The following is a 20547-nucleotide window of genomic DNA, read 5'->3' on the forward strand; positions in this document are numbered from 1 at the left end:
AAAATTTTCATTGCTAAAATGATTTCTAAATTTTTAAACTTTAAAAACTAGGTAATAATTAGTAGTAGTGTGATTCCATAAGTGTACATCCAGGAGTGCTACAAGGTAAAGCTTTCTATTAAGGAATGCGTGTTTATATGTTTACTCACCACCTACAAAAAAAGAATTGGTTTGAGGACAATGATGATATTACGTTTAAGTTTTTAAAACAAGTTTTCCGACAGTACCTCGGAAGTTCGAATTTGTATTCCTTGGTTGATAGTTCAGCAGGGGCTGTTTAGTAACATGGGGAGACATTCCAAAATACTGAATGAAACAGCAAATTTGTATTTCTTTTTTGTTGTTCTAATCAAGACTTCCTTCCTTTCACTTTTCATTCAAAAAATGTCACCTCACTGAGTTCATCGCGCATTCAGAACAGGACCTGGCACACAGGGCACTGCTGCTGTCGCTGCTCTAACCATCCAGGGGAGGGTGCCCTGCGCCTCAACACCAACAGGGCTACGTGTATGCCCAGAGAACAGACATTTATTAGCAATACAACCGCATCCCTTAGTGATGTGTCTCTGTGGGGAGGTGAACTGACCTCTGGGTAGGGTGACCAACTTGTCCCCACCTGCCTGGGTATTCCCAGTGTTGCTACTAAAAGTTCAGAGAAATCCCTCAGTCGTGAGCAGACTGCGACAGCTGGCCACACTACTTTGGACTCCACGTCTTCACCTTGAAAACACAGGCAAAATAATACCTACTCACAAGAGTACTGAGGCTTAAATAGGGACCTATTAACACGTGAACAGAAGAACGTGGCCCAGCAGCACGAACCATCCCCTCCCCACTCCTTCACCTGACCAGCTCTCTGCCTCGGGCAACTTACTTAACCTGTTTCCTTTATATGGAAAAAGGAAAAAGAACTTTCCGTTTTCCTTAGGTATGGATACTAGCATTCACCTCGCAAGACTGTTGAGAGTTAAAATGCACATCAGCTGCATCAACACAGAGCCAGGTAAGGAAAGCAGATCATCACCATCATCATTAGAATACTCAGCCCATTTCCCAGCAAAGGTAAACTGTTGACAGATGTTTCTTACTTAATACCAAGGTGGTTTAAAGACAATGTATAAACTAGGTTAGTGTTTGGGGGCTCTTTTTTCTTTTCTTAGTCAGGGCTGTTGTTTCCTCTAGTAAGAGAGAGCTGCATGTAAGCATCAGATGTGAGGCTGTGGGAAAGGGTAACAGAGGTGGGTGACCACCCGCCCTGGCGCCAACACACCTCTGGGGACTTGGGGCAGAACCACCAGCTCCCGCAGGCCTTGTGTGGCTGCTGCTCTGAGAGCAAAGGAAGGTGGCTGAGAATCAGCCACAGCACAGTGTTCCCACAGGCCTCACTGCAAAACTGAGTGAAGAACCACAACAGGGAGACGGACCTGGCCTGAGCCTGAGGGAGAGGCCGACGTGTCCACCCCGCAGGAGGCCGACTGCAGGGCTGGTGTGAGCAACAGCCCTTCCCTGCGACACAGCTGCACCAGGGCTTCCGGAAGAGGGCCTCTGTCCTGGATACCAGTCCAGTGGCGATACAGCATACCAGGTGGTGGTATGTGGATGAGGGTCTTCTGTCCCGTCGGCTTTCAGGACCAGCCTGGCTTCTTCGCTGACTGGCTGTGTTCTGTTTGAGCGCACTGATGAGGGTGAAGGGGGAGGAGTGGGCGACACCGTGTGCCAGGTCGTCTCCGCGCTCCTGTAGTGCCGACACGGCCCTGGCACCAGCGCAGTCCTTGGCACAGCGTCCTGCAGTCTGCGCCCTCACACCGGCCTATGGCCCACAGCCCAGAAGCTGGAGACACGACTCCCACAGCTTTGTTGGGGTCTCGCGGCTCAAGGCGCAGTCAGCCCCGCGAGGCCTGCTGCCCACTAGAGCTGCAGGAGCCACGCTCTGCCTGTCCGATCTCACTTGCCTGCAGCTTCTTAAAGAAAACATTCAAGGGCCTTAGGATGAGGTGACAACAGCCGACCTGTTCCTCAGCTGAGTTACCAAGGCAATCTGACAAAGATTTGCAAAGCTCCATCCTGGAAGCAGCATGCTGACAGGTGGGTGGGAGAGCAGTCACCAAAAGAAAAATCAACCACAGGAGCAGTGGCGAAGGGGCCCGCCCTGTTACCCAGTGGATGAAAGGTTTTCTGGGGCCTCCGGAGTTCTTCTCATTTACTATTCACTGTAACAAATGAAGTGACAAGGTTCCTGGCTGTTAAAAAATAACACATCCCCCCCCCAAAAAAATAACACATCCCAAAACCATGGTAACAGAATTTAGAAATTACACTAATATGCTACATTCTAATTTGTCTTTCACCAAATAACTTCAAATATGTAATTTGGGGGAAGAGGGAAGGAGAAGGATTTATTACTTGAAGCAAAAACACTGGGGATATTTCCCAAAGCAGTGTCTCCAAATATGTAATATTTTTAAAGTTCATGCATAGATTAAAATTTAAATATACACCTTTTTGAAACCATGAAAATAAAAAAAGGATTGTCTTCTTTCCTTCTCAATTTCCAATCTTTTAAATGATAGCATAAAAATCCCCCACTACTAAACTATTAATCTCTAGTTCAGTTTTTCATTTTCAAACAATAAACTTAGGGAATTCCCAGTGTTTAAGAGCCCACACTTCCACTGCAGGGGGCAGGGGTTCAGTCCCTGGTTGGGAAACTAAGATCCTACATACTGCACAGCATAGCTAATAATAATGTTTACTCATTTTTTACATTTGCAAGAACTCCCATATGCTTTTTGACGCTCAGTTTACATCAAATTTTGATCTGTAAGCCTAAAAAAATGTTTAATAACCAGTAACTAGCATATAAAAAGACTCCACATCAAAAGCTGGACTACAGCTAGCAATCAGAATTCTTTCATCACAGCTGTTCTGCTCAGGGCTCAGTTCCTCTCTGCCCGGAGGGACACAGCCTGGGGGAGGGTGTAGGGGCCGCAACTGGGAGGGAAGAGGCTGGCGATGCTGCTCTGATCCTGCAACGGACAGGACAGTCAGCCCGACAGACTGACCAGGCCTCAAACACAAACAGAGCCCCAAAGTCTCACAAGTGAAGAAGCACAGGCCAAGCCACACAGATGGCAAGCTGAGCCACTCGGCACAGAGCACAGCCTGGACAAAGGCAACTCCCGGCCACTGTCACACAAAGCAAGGATCTCCAGCCACAGCTATTTCGTGACCCTGTAATTAGTCAGCCTTTTGGGGGTGTGCTTATTTTCACAACAACAAATATAGTATCTATTTCCATGTTTAAATAGTTTCTGAATCATCGTGATGTTTTAACATTTAAAAGAATTAAACAGTTCTACTTGCAGTGGTATAACAAGTTTTAATTCAAAATAGACACTCTGAAAACAATAGGTAAAAAAAAACTTGAACAAGTTCTTTGAATTTACAACAGAGCATACCAACAATCACACACACACGCCAGTTTCACGATTGCCTCAAAAAATGTACATTACAGCAATGACATGCAAGAATTATATTTTAAAAATCCACGTGGTAACATTATCTGATTTCCCAGAGACTGTCGCATCTTCCAAGCACGCGGCACAGGCGCCTCTGCCGTGCATCACCAGCACTGTGCCTCAAGGTCAAACAGGCTGGTCTCCATTAATTGCTTCTGGTGCTTTAAGTTATTTCAGATTTTGTGGAAAAAATGAGGCCTAGCTGGCCAAAGGACAGTAACACACTTGATTCCTTAGCAATAGCCCATCACAATAACCTGGACACCAGGCTATGGGAAAGCCCATTTTCCCAGAATGAATAAATTTACCTCCAGGAAATTGTCAGACTCAATACACCAACCAGGAGACTAGCTCTAGTCCATACGTTTCACCTTGTTTCCTGAAAACCTGTGTTTAAATCTTAGTTAGTAGCCACACTCAGGGGTCAGCATTTTATCCCTGAGTTGCAGACCTTCCCTTTCACTGGTTTATGAACAGTCAGGTCAGGAGGAGAGCTTGTGTGTATGTTCTCAGTGTTCGTTCTAAAGGCACTAAAGATTTACTGTTTCGTCTTTGAATGGAGAAGACTTATCACCATATCAAAAAGAGGGGAAAAGTCTACAGTGAGAAGTATTTTGTACCTATAGAATTACTTTATTTGTGAAATAACTCTTGATTTAAATACCAGACTTCAGGTTCAGTATATTTTTAACAAATGAAAACATTTGGTTTTCTGAGTCACAATCAAAAACAACTGTTAGGACGTAAACAACTTAAAAAACGTAAATCAAAATTATAGTCTAATAAGCAAATACCTTATAAGAAGGAACCAGCATAAGTTTAATGCAGTGCATCCTTAAGGAACCAGACATGTCACGGGGGCTGCTACTCACTTCTCTAAACATTTACTGTATTGTCTGCTGCTACTTGGGAAGCTGAGGGAGAGCAGTTTTAATTTGCAGTTAATCAAGTGTTCTGAAACAAGCTGAAATTTCCTTAAATGAAAAATAAACGCATACAGATTTCAGTTTTTATCATACAATACTGACACTACTGGGAAAACAAGGCGTGCATGAAATATCAAAAGATTTAATTTACATGACAGGAAAAAACAAAAAATAATTGTTACAAAATCAAACTGCAGGAAACAAATTTGAAAGAACTATTCACTTCTTTATACAGAAGTCTTTCTGAGCACCTGAAATAAATCTAAAGAGCAGCATAAAGACCACTGAAATTGATTAGTTCAACATACAGTGAAGAAAATAACATTTTTAAAGATCTCAATTGAAAAAACTAATTATCGAATACTTTACTTTTTTTTTTTTTTTACAAGTTTTGTGGTTCATATTCAAACTTCAATCTGTGTTTAACATTTTTAAGTTCAGACATGTCAAAGCCTAAAAGCACAGAAGGCTTTTGATTTTTTATTGCTTTCATGCAAATATACCTTCTTTTTCCAAAAAATGAAGCCACGTCAATTTTCCACACCCATAAGAGTGAGGATAACAATTCTATTTCCTTTTTACTGGGATATGGTCTCTTGTGGAAATAATCCCTAAGAAACTGCTTTTTGTCTTCGTAAGAACGGTCTTCGTACTTTTTAGGATTTAATGCTAAAATCTGAAGAGCATCGTCACTAATGAGCGGTCCCTCTGTCCTGCCCTCACTCCGCTGCCGTTTAACAGGTGCAACACTGGCTGCCTTTTCCATGGCCGAGTCTGCGTCCGTGTCTATGATGAGGGGCCGCTCTGCACCATCCCTTTGGTCTTCTGCCCCGGACTGGCCATCGGGCAGCTTTCTCTTCACTGAGAAACCGGGGTCGTGGATCACCTCCCCGTTGACTAAAAGCAGCTCACTGTTCTCCATGAGGCGGGGCTGGCCCTGCAGGTTGGAGCTGCTGTCCTTTGGGGCGCTGCGGCAGCGCAGCAGGTGGATGGCAATGGCTGCCAGCGTCATGTTGCCAGTGTAGACCCCGCAGCAGTGGATGCACTTGAAAGCCGGAGACTTCAGAATAGTGTGGACTGTGGGCGTGATGTGGTGCCTTTCCTTCAGATGCAGCTCATATGCCTCCGTTGTCACAAAGGTGCCAAAGCAAAAGGGGCAGGTCAGCACCTGCTTGCCGGGCCTCCCAGACGCACCCTCAGCCTGGGGCCTCACCTTGATGTACACGGGAACCAGCGACTTGGAGTGTATCCCCGCCAGGACGGCCAGGTAGACCTCCCGCTCACCCAGCTCCTCCCTGGGCAATATGGTAATAAAGTCAAGGTGGGGAAACAGCAGGTTGCCATTGGCGTCGATATCCAGTTGAAAACCTTTGTTACTGTAATCCATGGGCAGCTTCTTCTTCCCCAGATGCATGGTCCGACTGTGCTCTGAAAGGCCTCTGATATCATGAAAGGTACACGGGCAGAACAAGCACCCCAGGCCATGCATCAGTAAGTGATGGATAAGCTCCTCCTCCGAAACTAAGCACTTACAAGACAGACACCGAACTGTCTTCTCTCGCATCCACTTTAAAAACGGCGCACACGCTGCCAGTTTCTCTGGCTCCAGTTTTTCAGCAGATTTGGATTCACTGTGCTTATGCGCCACTTCCATATGGACCTGGTACACATTGGAAGGGAAGAGCTCATTGCAAACGGGACAGGTTTTCCATTGCTTGGCCTGTTTGAGCACCTGATTTGCCTCTGCCACAGACGAAGAGGCCTGAACAAACATACTCTGAGTGGCATTTACCACCATGGGAGGGGAGGGCATGCCGGCCATGGAACTGGCCATCTGGGCAGCTGTGCCCGACTGCAGGAGCTGGATGGGCATCTGGGGAGGGGCAACAGTGGCGACGCTTCCAGGGGGCACTGGCAGAGTGACAGACACCGGGGCAAGTGTGTACGTGGGAATACCGTTCACTTGTTTCCCTGTGGGTATGAGTTGTCTGAGAATAGAGCCCGATGTCAGGAAAGTGGTGTTTGGCGAAGCACTGGGTCTAATGGGCTGATTTGCAGGCAGAATGTTGGTATTCACAGACTGATTAAGCTGCAGGACCCCAGGCCTCACTGGCTGGCCCACAGGAAGAACTCCTGACATGACTGGCTGACTGAGCTGAAGAACACCAGAGTTAATGCCCTGGTTCACAGGAAGAACGGGTGATGAAACTGTCTGGCTGGGGGGAAGGAGCCCAGGTGGGATTACCTGGCCAGGAGGGAGCACCCGCAGCGGGACCGTCAGCCCTGTGGGTAGTGCTCCCGAGGGGGCCGTCTGCCCGATGGGTAGCACCCCTGACTGAACCATCTGGCCAGCAGGGAGAACCCCAGAAGTCGCTGTCTGTCCTGAAGGGATGACCCCAGCAGGAGTCACCTGTCCTGCAGGAAGGACCCCTGACGGGACTGTCCGACTCACAGAAATCACCCCTGGCGAGACTGCCTGAAGCACTCCAGGGGTGACAGAGGGGTTGACAGGGAGGACCCCAGACCCAACGGGTCTATTCACCGAAAGAACTCCAGGTCCAACTGGCCTGCTTATGGGCCCCACAGGCTGGCTGAGCGGCAAAACCCCCGGGCGAATGGTCTGGTTTATGGGGAGGACACTGGTTCCAACAGACTTATTTACAGGTCCAACCGGCTGACTCAAGGGCAACACAGGAGGGTTTGCTGCCTGATTAAGTGGGACACCATGAGAAAGAAAGACAGGCTGAGGCGTCGAGGGCGGCAGAGTGAGGCTGCTCTGCCCCACCGGCAGAGGACTGGAGACCAGAGTCACGTGAGGCTGGGCAACGGCGGGCGGAGAGTGGGTGACACTGCCCACAGTCCCCGCAGCCACAGTCGCCGGAGGGGCTGCACCCTGAACAGGCTGCACCATAGTCTGGCTCTGGCTGTTCTGCGGCAAGGCAAGGTGGAAGCAAGGAGATGAGGCTGGGATACCCGGAGCACTGCTATTCGGCGGTACGGCCACGTGTGCAGCTGGTTTGGGAGCAATATGCATCTGCTTCAAAAGGCCAGTCTTCTTAATATGTTCTGAGATTACAGACCTAAGCTTATTCTCCAAATCCCGGTGTATATCAGATGTCAAAATATGATACATTAAAGCGTCCTGGCTGCTGGCATTGGCGTTGCACTTTTTACAGTAATACCTGTCAGACAGGGGCAACTTCTCTGCACAGAGGGTGTCGTCAGCTCCTGGATGCTCACCCATCTCCTCAGTCCTCAGGCCAAAGTAGGAGTTAATTAAGTAGTGAAAATGTGCTACCAGCACATGCTTCTTCATGCTGTAGTACAGAGTGTTTGAAAAGTTACATTTTAAACATGTAAAACTTATCACATCACTCCTAGATGATTTAGTTTCACCTAAAATATTCACTGTGTAATTCTGGACTTTCCGAGCAGGGGCATGAAACATTCTGAAGTGCCTTCCCACAACTCGGGGTTGAGAGGAAAACACACAGTTTGGGCAAGGGATCACCAGCTCCTGGTCAATTTCATCTTCATGGTAACGATGTAAATGATTTTTGAATGAAGTAAGCACTTTTGTGGAGTATTTACAGAGGCTACAACAGTATGGTTTTGTTCGATATCTCTGTTAAAAAAAAAAAAGTCAAGCATAGTTTAATAAAAGTACATAGTTTAATAAAAATCTGATGCTACACTATCTACAGTTAGCAAGTATACGATTTTTTTTCTTCTAACTTGCTGATCGAGGGCTGTGCTGTAAGGAAAAGCACCTACAGATAACACTCACATCACAAAACCCTTTTCATTTTTTTCCTAAAACACTTAAAAAATGTAACAACTATTCTCAGCATTTAGGCCATACATACAAACAGCATTTGGCCCCAGAAACATAGCTACCTGAACCCCGTTTCCAAAGCCAGCCATTAAAACCACAAATCTCATTATTTAATCCTGTACTCTGAATCAACTACATCAATTAAACTCAATTCTCAGCAAGAAAAAATTACCTTCTCCCTTTCTCATCCACTTTTCTTAGTTCCAAGTTGTTTTTACTCCAAATTCTAAAACTTCTGGAATGTTCTAACATAACCAAACTTGATAATTGTTAAATCGGTCACCCGTCTTTCATTTCCCAGATTCCAGGAGACAAATGGACAGTGACAACCAATGAAGACAGAGGGGCTGTGGCTCACTCACTGTGAATAAGCCTGAGGTAAGTTCAAGACACAGACTGCCACTCTGACAACGTGGTATCTCTCTGTAAGGCAAATATGGGGAATTCAACAAGCCTGGGGCACAAGAACAGATATCTGTACAACAGCTGGCCAACTGAGGAGCACAATGTGTTCTAACATCCAGGAAGCCTTGTTGGTCTGACATGAGAGTAGCATGGAGGTACCAGATCCCAGAGCTGGAGCACCAGAAAACACTGGCCCAAGTTTCACAAAGCAGGAAGGTTGGGGTGGGGACAGGTTAGACAACGGGGCAAAGGTCCTCCCGCTCTGCAGCTGTTTCCAGCTGACACAGTGGCCGCCGGCCACCCCCGTCCTTCCCAGACATGTGCTCGGAGACCACTCTCTCTCTCTCTCTCTCTCACACACACACACACACACACACACAAATTCCACTTCTGTGGGTTTTGTGCCCTCTCTGTTAGTCATGCAGTCTTCCTCTTGGGTCACTGATCAGAGAAAGCACCCAAACACATTCAACAATATGTCACTACTGCCTTTTCAGCAATTAAGAAATCCCAGGTTCTGGCACTTCCAGGAGAATCTGTAAAAAACCTAGGGGACAGCCAACCACACACTTCATTTTAAAAAATACGTTTCACCAATTCGGACACACTTTTTTCTATTTTAATATCTCTGAAATCTGAAAACACCTTACAACTGACAGCTTAATGTTGCATCACAACTTAGGTGAAGTATTACTTTAGTTTCATTTGTGGTTCATTTAAAATGGAGCATCTTATACTCCACAAATACTGTATTGAAAAACCAGATACTTAATGAAAATTACACCCAGTTAAAAAGTCAACAGAACTAACAACTTGCTACTATCTGTTAGTACTGAACAGATCTTTGGATCAAGGAAAGATTTCTTAAATAAGACATCATAAATACAACCCATAATAGAAATCCTGAGAAATCTGTATGCTGATCAAAAAGCAACAGAACTGGACACGAAACAACAAACTGGTTTAAAATTGGGAAAGGAGTACATCAAGGCTGTATATTGTCACCCTCCTTCTTGAACTTCGATGCAGGGTACATCATGCAAAATACCAGGCTGGATGAAGCACAAGCTGGAATCAAGGTTGTCAGGAGAAATACCAATAACCTCAGATATACAGGTGACACCACCCTAATGGCAGAAAGCAAACAGGAACTAAACAGCCTCTTGATGAAGGTCAAAGAGGAGTGTAAAAGCTGGCTTAAAACTTAACATTCAAAAAACAAAGATCATGGCATCTAGTCCCATCACTTCATGGCAAATAGATAGGGGGAAAAAAGGCAACAGTGACAGACTTTTATTTTCTTGGGCTCCAGAATCACTGCTGATGGTGACTGCAGCCATGAAATTAAAAGACATTTGCTCCTTGGGAGAAAATCTATGACAAACCTAGACACCATATTAAAAAGCAGAGACATTACTTTGTCAACAAAGGTCTGTCTAGTCAAGGCTATGGTTTTTCCAGTGGTCATGTATGGATGTGAGAGTTGGGACTATAAAGAAAGCTGAGCTCCAAAGAATTGACACTTTTGAACTGTGGTGTTGGAGAAGACTCTTGAGAGTCCCTTGGACTGCAAGGAAATCAAACCAGTCAATCCTAAAGGAAATCAACCCTGACTATTCATTAGAAGGATTGATACTGAAGCTGAAGCTCCAATACTTTGGCCACCTGATGCAAAGAGCTGACTCAATGGAAAAGACTCCGATGCTGGGAAAGATTAAGGGCAGGAGGAGAAGGGAACAACAGAGGATGAGATTGTTGGATGGCATCATCAGCTCAATGGACATGAGTTTGAGCAAACTTTGGGAGATAGTGGAAGGACAGGGAAGCCTGGTGTGCTGCAGTCCATGGGGTTGCAAAGAGTCAGACATGACTGAACAACAACAGTAGAAAAAAATTATCAACAGGATTTCATCAAAGTAAGAAATCTTCTCTTTGAAAGGTACTTTAAAAGGTAAAAAGACAAACCACAGGCTAGAAGACAATGTTTACAAACCACATATCTAATAAAGGACTTGTGCCCATAAAACACACTGTGGACATGTTCAAGTATCAGTAAGGAAACATATGACCCAATTTTTAGAAAACTGGCAAAACATTTAAGAGTCGAATACTTTAAACTAAAGAGGGTATCCAGATGCCAAAGGAACACACAAAAAAGATGCTCAACATTGTTAGTCACTGCTGCTGCTAAGTCGCTTCAGTCGTGTCCGACTCTGTGCGACCCCATAGACGGCAGCCCACCAGGCTCCGCCATCCCTGGGATTCTCCAGGCAAGAATACTGGAGTGGGCTGCCATTTCCTTCTCCAGTGCATGAAAGAGAAAAGTGAAAGTAAAGTCGCTCAGTCATGTCCGACTCTTCTCGACCCCATGGACTGCAGCCCACCAGGCCCCTCCGTCCATGAGATTTTCCAGGCAAGAGTACTGGAGTGGGTTGCCATTTCCTTCTCCATGTCAGTCACTAGGGAGATGCAAATTAAAACCAGAGAAGACACCACTACAAGCCTATTAAAATGGAAAACAAGCAGTTAAATCCAAAAGCACAAAAACCCTGAAAGAGTCCAGTGAGGATGCAGAGCAGCTGGGACACACACCACCGGTGGGAGAGCAACATGGTACAGCCACTTTGGAAAACAGTCCGGCAGTTTGTTACAGAGATGGACCATATATTGCACAACCCAGCAATCTCACACTTGACAATTATCCAAGAGAAGTGAAAGCAAATGTTTAGAGAAAAACTTGTATATCAAAGTTCTAGGAGAGTGATCAATCAGAAATAACTGGAGTGTGAGACCTTGGCTCACTGTAACAGAAGAATAACCAAGAAGAGAAGCAGAAATAAGTGGAGTCAGGCATCCTGGGCGCTTGCAGGATGCCTTGTCTCCGAGGTGATCCCTGTCTCCCCATCTGCCTAAGGCCACGTCTTCAGATCCTGTAACAGCTGGGCTCCATTTCCAACAGAACACCAGCATCTCCACCCCCAAACCCAGGTATCTAGCACATCTCACTTCTCTGCAGCATGAGCCACATAACGCAGCCAAGTAGCACATTCCTGCTACAATGGCCGAAAAACTGTCTTTGTTCAAAAATCCTACTACCCAGACACAAATTAAAGGTTATCTACGAATGCAGAGTAACGTACTAAAACTAGCAGGTAACACAGCCTCTACCACGCCAGGTAATGATGGTTTATTTTTTCTGAATATGGTACCTATTTAACAAATTCAATCTCCACTATTTCGTATTGTTATTTAACTTTTGTGCCCATTCACACAAACAAAAACATAAACTCCCTAAGGAAAAGAACCCTAACTTTCACCTCTTTGCATCAAGCACTCAGAAAGCTGTAGAAGGAATTCAAAAAATGTTTCTTGATGAAGAGCATATAATTATACATTATATTGCATGTTACATAATAGAATCTTTTAGAAATTCAGATGAGAAAAATCAGCGAGGCCTAAGAAAATATTCATGAAGCCAAGGTATTCAAAACAAGGCATATTTGAAAAGCCATGAGCTGTTCTGAGCAGAATAGCCAAATCAGAGCAGTTTCAAGGACTCGTGTCTGTTGGTAGAGACGGGAATGTCGGGTCAAGGAAGGGAAGAGACACAGAACAGGCAGAAAGCGGGACTCAAGAGGACAAGGTGACAACAGAGATGTTTACAAATAAAATTCTGACAGAAAAACGACTGACAAGTTACAGAAAGTTTTTTTAAGCCAGAATTCTCAAGGGCAACGCTATTTGGACAAATGGGCGGGGGAGGCAGTAAGTGGAGGCCAGTCCCCTTGGGGCTAGCTGCCTGGAGCCAAGGAGGTGCGAACCCAGCGGCTGGGCAGCAGGAAGGTTTTCCAGAGGAAACACTTTACAACGGAGAATTCAGCAGTACATCACATAGTTTAGCTGGAATCTGCTGAACTATGAGGTTTCAAATTTATTATAAATTGTGTTCCCTGATTCAAACTCCATATTTTTAATTTTTAAAACCAGAATGTACACTTATACTTGAAGTCATTTCTTTTTACTCAGAATAGTTACATAACTCAGAAGCACTTTTTATATCAGAGGCATATAATAATTTCACTGTATCACTTCATCTACTTTATATGCAAAAAACTCTCACAGCATCAACAATCCTGTATTATAAAACATTTAACTTTTTCTACTTCCCTAAATGTTTACATTATACCCCTCCTCTTCCCTTTCATTCATCTGCAACCCCAAAACATGTAATGTTCCTCAGAAGTAAACCAACACTCACCCCACATTCTGAGGAAACATGAAAACTGGAAATAAAAATACATACCCCTTTCTTTCCAGAAGGTTCCCACAGAGAAATATCTCCCCATGATGTGTTATAAAAGTACTTCTCTCCTGGGTCAAAGCCTTTAAGGTCCTTTTAGAAAGGGAGAAAAAGAGAGATTATTATGTAATTTCAGAAGATAAAGAAGTATTGAATTAGAACCCAATGGGATTCTTCCGCACTTAAGAAATCTACATGAGAGGGACTTCCCTGATGGACCAGTTTTACGAGTCCCAGCACTCCCAATGCAGGGAGCACAGGTTCAGTCCCTGGTCAGGGAAATGAGATCCCCTATGCTGTACAGTGTGGAGAAAGGGAGGGAGGGAGAGAAAGAGAAGAAAAGAGAGAGAGAAAGAAAGGGAAATATATGTGGGAAAACTGAAAAGAAAATATACCCCATGTCAAACTGTGACAGAGTTCCCATCAAGCTGGAGACCTGGGGAAAATGCTGAAATAATCCAAGTTAATACTACAGCTTCTGTACTTCAGCAGCTGCCTTTCCATTTATGTCAAGTCCTTACAGAGTTTATACTTAGTAAATGTATCTTCTGAGTTTCACAGTGTCTTAAATTCAATACATTTTTTTCTTCCTTTCCCACACTTTCTTGTTTGTGGTTCATTAAACTGTCTTATTACAGAGCTGATTTCCTTCCTGGCCATACTTGTTGGAGTGCTGGATTCTTCCCATGTCTTTAGTCTTCCATAAATTCAAAAACATATATAAATATATATATATAGTTTTAAAAATACAGTCTTATAAGAAATAAACAGATGAGATTTCCCACAAATAATTTCTGAAAGAGAAAAACTACATGAGCAAACACGGTCTTCCCGGTGTGAGCCCCCTGGAGAAGTGCGTGGGGTGGGATGACGTGGGCACTCCAAGTGTTGGTAAGAAGTCAGACGGTGAATATGTAAGGCTTCGCCAGCATGCAGTCTGTCTGAAACAATTCCTCAAGCTCACCACTGTGCACAAAAGCAGCCACAGACAGTATGTAAACACAGACAAGCAAAGCTATATTCCAAGTTTATTTACACAATGGACAGCAAGCCAGATTTGGCTCAGTTTGCTTACCTCTGGTCTAAACAGTCAAATAAGAAGTACAGAATGTCAGACTGAGTTAAAAACCACAATCCAATTATATGTTGACTTACTGGTTCAAAATTAGGAAAGGAGTACAAGGCTGCATACTGTCGCCCTGTTTATTTAACCTATATGCAGAGTACATCATCCAAAATGTCGGGCTAGATGAATTCACAAACTGGAATCAAGACTGCTGAGATTCATCAACCTCAGATATGTAGATGATAGCACTCTAGTGGCAGAAAGAGGAACTAAAGAGCCTTTTGATGAGGGTGAAAAAGGAGGGTAAAATAGCTGGCTTAACACTAAACATTCAAAAAACTAAGATCATGATATCCAGTCCCATAGCTTCATGGCAACTAGAACGTGAAAAAGTGGAAGCAGTGACAGATTTTACTTTCTTCGGCTCCAAAATCCCTGCAGACAGTGACCACAGCCATGAAATTAAAAGATGCCTGCTCCTTGGAAGAAAATCTACAACAAACCTAGACACTGTATTAAAAAGCAGACATCATCTTGCCAACAAAAGTCCATTTACTGAAAGCTATGGTTTTTCTAGCAGTCATGTATGGATGTGAGAGTTGGACCATAAAGAAGGCTGAGCACCAAAGAACTGCTTTCAAATTGTGGTGTTGGAGAAGACTATTGAGAGTCCCTTGGACAGCAAGGAGATCAAACCAGTCCTAAAGGAAACCATTTCCTAAAGGAAATCAACCCTGAATATGGAAGGACTGTTGCTGAAGCTCCAATACTTTGGCCAAGTGATACGAAGAGCAGAAGCATTGGAAAAGACCCTGATGCTAGGAAAGGCTGAGGCAAAAGGTGAAAGGGATGGCAGAGGATGAAATGGTTAGATAGCATCACCGGCAAGAATTTGAGCAAACTCTGGGAGATAGTGGAGGACAGAGGCATGTTACAGTCCATGAGGTCACAAAGAGTGGAACAAAATTTAAGAGACTGAACAACAGCAACATCTGTTGTCTACAAAATTTCACTTCAAATAAAAAATCATAGAGAGGTTAAAGGTAAAAAGAAGAAAATCAATGTCATGTGACCACTAGTCAAAAAAAAGCTGATATAAATCACCAATGTCAAAAAGAGAGGGGAGGACTTTTCCGGTGGCAAGTGTATAAGAATCCACCTGCCAATGCAAGGGACACCAGTCCAATCCCTGGTCCAAGAAGATTCCACATGCCAGGGGGCAACTAAGCCCGCAGCCTGCAACTGCCGAAGCCCTTGCACCTATAGCTCGTGCTCTGCAGCAAGGGAAGCCACCGCGATGAGAAGTCAGTGTCTTGCAACCAAGAAGCCCCCACTAGCCACAACTAGAAAAAGCCTGCGCAAAGCAATGAAAACCCACCACAGCCAAAAAATAAACAGAGATACCACTATGGTTCCTACAGATGAGAAAATAATATGAACACTATAATGCCAATAAATTCGACAAATTAAACTGACAAGGACAAATCTCTTAAAAAAACATAAGAAAAAGCTCACTCAGGAAAATTAGATAACCTGATAGCCTGATATCTAGTGTAGAAATTGACTTCATAATTAAAACCCTTCCCACAAAGAAAACTCCAATTCTAGATAGCTTCACTGGGAATTCTACTAAACATGGTATTATCAATTCTACACAGACTCTTCCAGAAAATAAAAAGGAAGAAACAACTCCCAATTCATTTCACAAGGCTGGCCAAGACTTGACAAAGATGTAACAGAAAATGAAAACTACAGACCATACCCTTCAAGAACACAGATGAAAAATCCTTAACAAAATGTTTGGAAATCAATCCACATTATAAAAAGGACAAAGTGGAATTTATCCCAGGGATAGAGGTTGGTTTAACAATTTCTTTTCTTAAAAAATAACAAAAACAAAAACCATGTAATTCACTAGACTAAAAAAAGCAAATTACATTAATATAGAAAAGTCATCTGACAAAATTCAACCATCAGTCATAATTTCTGCTCTCAACAAAGTAAGAATAAGGAACTTTCTCAACCTGAAAAGGGGATCTCCCAAAAACATGTAGCTAACAACTATGCTGTATAGTAACATAAAGAATATTCTTACATCTATTTTATGCTTCATTTCAAATATTTTTTGAAAATCAACACTATTGAAAGTTAATAAGGATGCGGAGCAAGGGAAACCTTCCCACACTGCTGACAGGAGTGTGAAATCACACAACTACTTTGGGTAATACCAAATCTAGGTTATTTATCCAAGAAATATCAAAACAGCTGTCCACAAAAAAACACTTTTATAAGAATATTTGAAAAAAAAAGTGCTAGTTGCTTAGCTTGTGTCCGGCTCTTTGCGACCCCACCAGGCTCCTCTGTCCATGGAATTTTCCAGGCAATACTGGAGTGGGTAGCCATTCCCTTCTCCAGCTCATCTTCCCGACCCAGGGATCAAAACCACATCACTTGCATTGCAAGCAGATTCTTTACTGTCTGAGCCAACAGGGAAGCCCTATAAGAATATTTATAAGAACCTTACTCATAATAACCCCAAACCAGAAACGGCCTAGGTGTTCACATTAGAAGAATCAACAACAAACTACTCACAGAATGGGATCCTCCTCAGCAACAAAAACGACCAGCTACAGAGCAACAACATGGAAGAATCTTCCCCAGGAGCACCTATTATTTCACTCATACAACACATCAGACAGGCAAATCCCAGCCACAGTGAAAATTTTCAGCATGATGCTAACCAGTGGGGTGGGGTGGGGTCTGACTTCCAAACAAGGGCTTTTACTGCATGAGTCAGTGCATTTCCAAACCCATCAACTGGAGACAGCTAAGGTACATCTCACAAACATATAAATTCCCCTCCCACTAAAAGCTGTCAAGAAATACTAAACTTGTGTTAACGATACACCTATGCTGAAAGAGTTTAAGGGCAAATTTATCAATGCCTGAAACTTAGAAATGCATCAAAGTATAAGATAGAAGGACTTCCCTGGTGGTCCAATGGCTAACACTCTGCCCTCCCAGTGCATGGGGCCTAGGTTCAATTCCTGGTCAGGGAACTAGATCCCACATGCTGAAACTAAAACCCAGTGCAGCCAATTTTTTTTTTTTAAATAAGGTTGAATGATGGGTGTATATACATATGCATGATAATCTTATAGAATTTAGGTGTTAGGTACATGGGTTTTCATGGTACAATCCTTTCAGTACTTCTGTAGGCTTCAATTTTTCATAAGAAAATACTGGAAAAGGAAGAAGTAAGCAGTAATGTTCTATCGCAGGAGACAAGAAGGGTTTAAAGGAAGAAGTGTTTTCCACTGTCAGATGCAGGAAAAAAAAAAGAGCTAGTATGGGCTTCCCTGGTGGCTCAGTGGTAAAGAATCCACCTGCCAAGCAAGACATAGGTTCAATCCCTGGGTCGGGAATATCCCAGAGAAATCCCATGGACAAAGGAGCCTGGTGGACGACAGTCCATGGGATCAGAAAAGAGTCAGATTCAACTTGTAACTAAAGAACAAGGAAACTCAATTGTTAGGAAATAAACAGGTTAACTATTTCAATATTTTTTGTAGATAAGATGTAGGAACATAGTGTAACACATCAAAAAATGTTTACACACCTAATGGTCTCAGAAGATTGTCACAGGGGTGGGTTTAGTGGGCCCTTTTTTTAAGCTTCCCTAATTCAGATGCAACAACCTCAAGTTTGCAAAAACTGGTTTAAATGTTCCGACCTGATCTAATACTTGATGCACAGAAATTAAGTGCGGGAGCTGCCTCAGAAACGGCAGCTCTGTATAGAGCAGCAGAAAGGAACCCAGTGTGGTGCAGTGAAGCAAGAACAGGAGCAGCCAAATTTCTACACCAAAGGCAGGCTGCCCTGAGGGCTTCTAAAGGCAGGCGGCAGACAATGGAAGAGCTCCAGAAAGGACAGGGTGCAACAGAAGACTGAGAGAAAAGATTTACAAAGGAACAACCCGCAAGTTGCCAAAAAGGCAACTATGATCATGGATCCAAGTTTCTACTAGTTGGTCAACCTTAATTGTTTCTAGCTCATGTCTCTCAATAAATCTGATACTTTGAAACTCTAACCAAGGGACCTTCTGTTTCTAAATCCCCTTTTCCTACCACTTCTTTCAAGATTTCTGGCCTCCATGTGGCAGTATTTGTATCTCTGACAGTTCCTAACTGCAAAAACACGGGATGACAAAAGCTGCTAGGAACAGGAAGTTTTTTTAATTTTTAAAATTTATTTATTTGTGGCTGCACGCAGGCTCTCTCCAGCTGTGGTGAGCAGAGCCTCTCTCCAGCTGTGGTGAGCAGAGCCTCTCTCCAGCTGTGGTGCACTGGCTTCTCTCGACGCAGAGCATGGGCTCCAGGGCCCGTGGGCTTCAGGAGCTACAGCTCGTGGACTCAGTTCTTGCAGCTCGCCGGCTCTAAAATGCAGGCTCAATGGTTCTAGTGCACAGGCCAAGCTGCCCCACAGCATGTGGAATCCTCCTGGGCCAGGGACTGAACCCATGACCCCTGCACTGGCAGGTGGATTCTCAACCACTGGACCACCAGAGAAGTCCAGAACATTACTGCTTTTAAATAAATTTGGATACTATTAATCACCTCGGTATCCATGAACATTTGATATATAACAGTAATTTAATGGAAGAGATCGCTTTCAACTCTCAGATAATGCTTCATTTACCTGTGAATTTTTAGCCACCAGAAAAACTGTAATAACTCCCAAATAACTTCATGACTCCTCAAGGGTTCACATCATATATTAGCAATCTCTACTCTAAGCAGCACACACATTATACATGGAAAGAACATCTAATGTCTCTTTCACTTTCCCACTCCCACCAATTAATTACATGTGTGTGTGTTTAAACTGAACAGCCCGGTACTAGTTTCCTCTGCATTTTAACGAGATTCAAGGGCTGGCCCTGAATTCACCCTAACTAGGGTGACCAAGCACCAGTACGGTTGGGACTGATCTCCGTTGTGGGTCCAGCACATTCAAGACATGCCACATACTCTCCTAGTACAAGTTCTGAAAAGAAAAGCTTTTTTAAGGTTTTACATGGGGAAATGTGAGTAAAGTAATGAAGGTAATTGATGTGACCATCTTACAGCATTAAAATGTAATTCTGGGGAAGCTCACATGATTTGATTCTCAGCTTCCTGGTGTTCACAACCGAACAGTTTGCTGGCTGCACACCAAAATTAAAATGACCTGGGAACTGAACAAAGATAAAGAAAAGAGATAATCAAAGAAACCAAAAGTTGTTTCTTTGAAAAGATCAATAAAATTTACAAATGTTTAGCGAGACTGACAGAAAAAAGAGAGAAGAAAAAAATAAGTAAAACCATAAATGAAAGTGGGTGTTTTACAACTGACCTTACAGAAATAAAACAATTAGACAAAAATATTAGCAACAACTGTATACAAACAAAATAGATAAAACTAGATGAAATAGACAAACTTCTAAAAACACACTAATTATCCAAACTGATTCAAGAAATAGAAAATTTCAACAGACCTATAACAAGCAGAGATTGAATCAAAAGCCATAATCAACAGTATCAAAACAAAGAAAAGTCCAGGACCAGACGGCTTCACTGGTTAATTCTACCAAATATTTAAGAAGGAATTAACACCAGCTTTTCTCAAACTCTTCTCCCCACAACAGAAGAGGAGGTAACACTTCCTAATTCATTTTACATGGCCAGCATTATCCTATTAACAGAGCTAAACGAGACATCACAAGAGAAGAAAATTACAAATTTTCTTTATGAATAAAAAGAAAAATTCCTTAACGGATACTAATGAACAAAACCCTACAGTGATTACAGATTATACACTATGATCAAGTGGGATTTATATCAGGAATGCAAGCAGGGGCAGCATAAGAAAATCTATCAGTGTAATATACCAAAGATAACAGAACAAAGGGGAGAAAAACCCACACAACTACCTCAAGTGGCAGAGAAAGCACCTGACAAAATCCAACACCCTTTCATGATTAAGGAAACACTCAGAAAACTAGAATAGAACTTTCTCAACATGACAAAAGGCACTGATGGACACCATGATACTCAACAGTGAGAGACTGAAAGCCTTCCCCCCAACACTGTGAACAAGACAAGGACGCCTGCTTTCACCACTGTTACTCAGTATTGTCCTGGAGTCCTAGCCAGAGTCCTTAGACAAGAAAAACAAATAAAAGGTATCCACATTGAAAGGGAAGAAAAACTATTTCTATTCACAGGTGATATGACTCTATTAAGAATCCAAAGTGGGGCTTCCTTGTGGCTGAGTGGTAAAGCATCCGCCTGCCAATGTAAGAGACACGGGTTCAATCCCTGATCCAGGAAGATTCCACATGCCGAGGGGCAACTAAGCCCGTGAGCCACAACTACCGAGCCTGTGCTCCAGAGACCAGGAGGCGCGAATACTGAGCCATGTACACAACTCCTGAAGCCCAGCGCCCGAGAGCCCAT

At 43.4% G+C, this 20547-nt stretch overlaps 1 protein-coding gene and 1 long non-coding RNA gene across 10 annotated transcripts in view; both read right to left on the reverse strand.

Moving 5' to 3' along the window:
* Positions 1-512: 512 nt before the first annotated feature.
* Positions 513-2265, reverse strand: LOC145534792 (uncharacterized). Its single transcript, XR_014074998.1, has 2 exons — positions 1425-2265; positions 513-720 (listed from the first exon to the last, which is right to left on the reverse strand). It is a non-coding gene; the product is annotated as an uncharacterized LOC145534792 (long non-coding RNA).
* A 1094-nt stretch (positions 2266-3359) lies between these two features.
* ADNP2 (ADNP homeobox 2) overlaps positions 3360-20547 on the reverse strand; it is a 35689-nt gene continuing 18501 nt past the window's right edge. For all 9 annotated transcript variants that reach the window (XM_081563082.1, XM_081563089.1, XM_081563085.1 and 6 more), the window contains 2 exons: positions 12988-13077; positions 3360-8069 (listed from right to left, as the gene is read on the reverse strand). In XM_081563082.1, the coding sequence (XP_081419208.1) occupies positions 4827-8069; positions 12988-13077 (3333 nt within the window). In that variant the 3' untranslated portion in view covers positions 3360-4826. The remainder of the gene's footprint in view (positions 8070-12987; positions 13078-20547) is intronic.

This window comes from Giraffa tippelskirchi, chromosome 14 (genome assembly GCF_054371585.1).
Source record: "Giraffa tippelskirchi isolate mGirTip1 chromosome 14, T2T-mGirTip1v1.2.pri, whole genome shotgun sequence".
Lineage (NCBI taxonomy): Eukaryota > Metazoa > Chordata > Mammalia > Artiodactyla > Giraffidae > Giraffa > Giraffa tippelskirchi.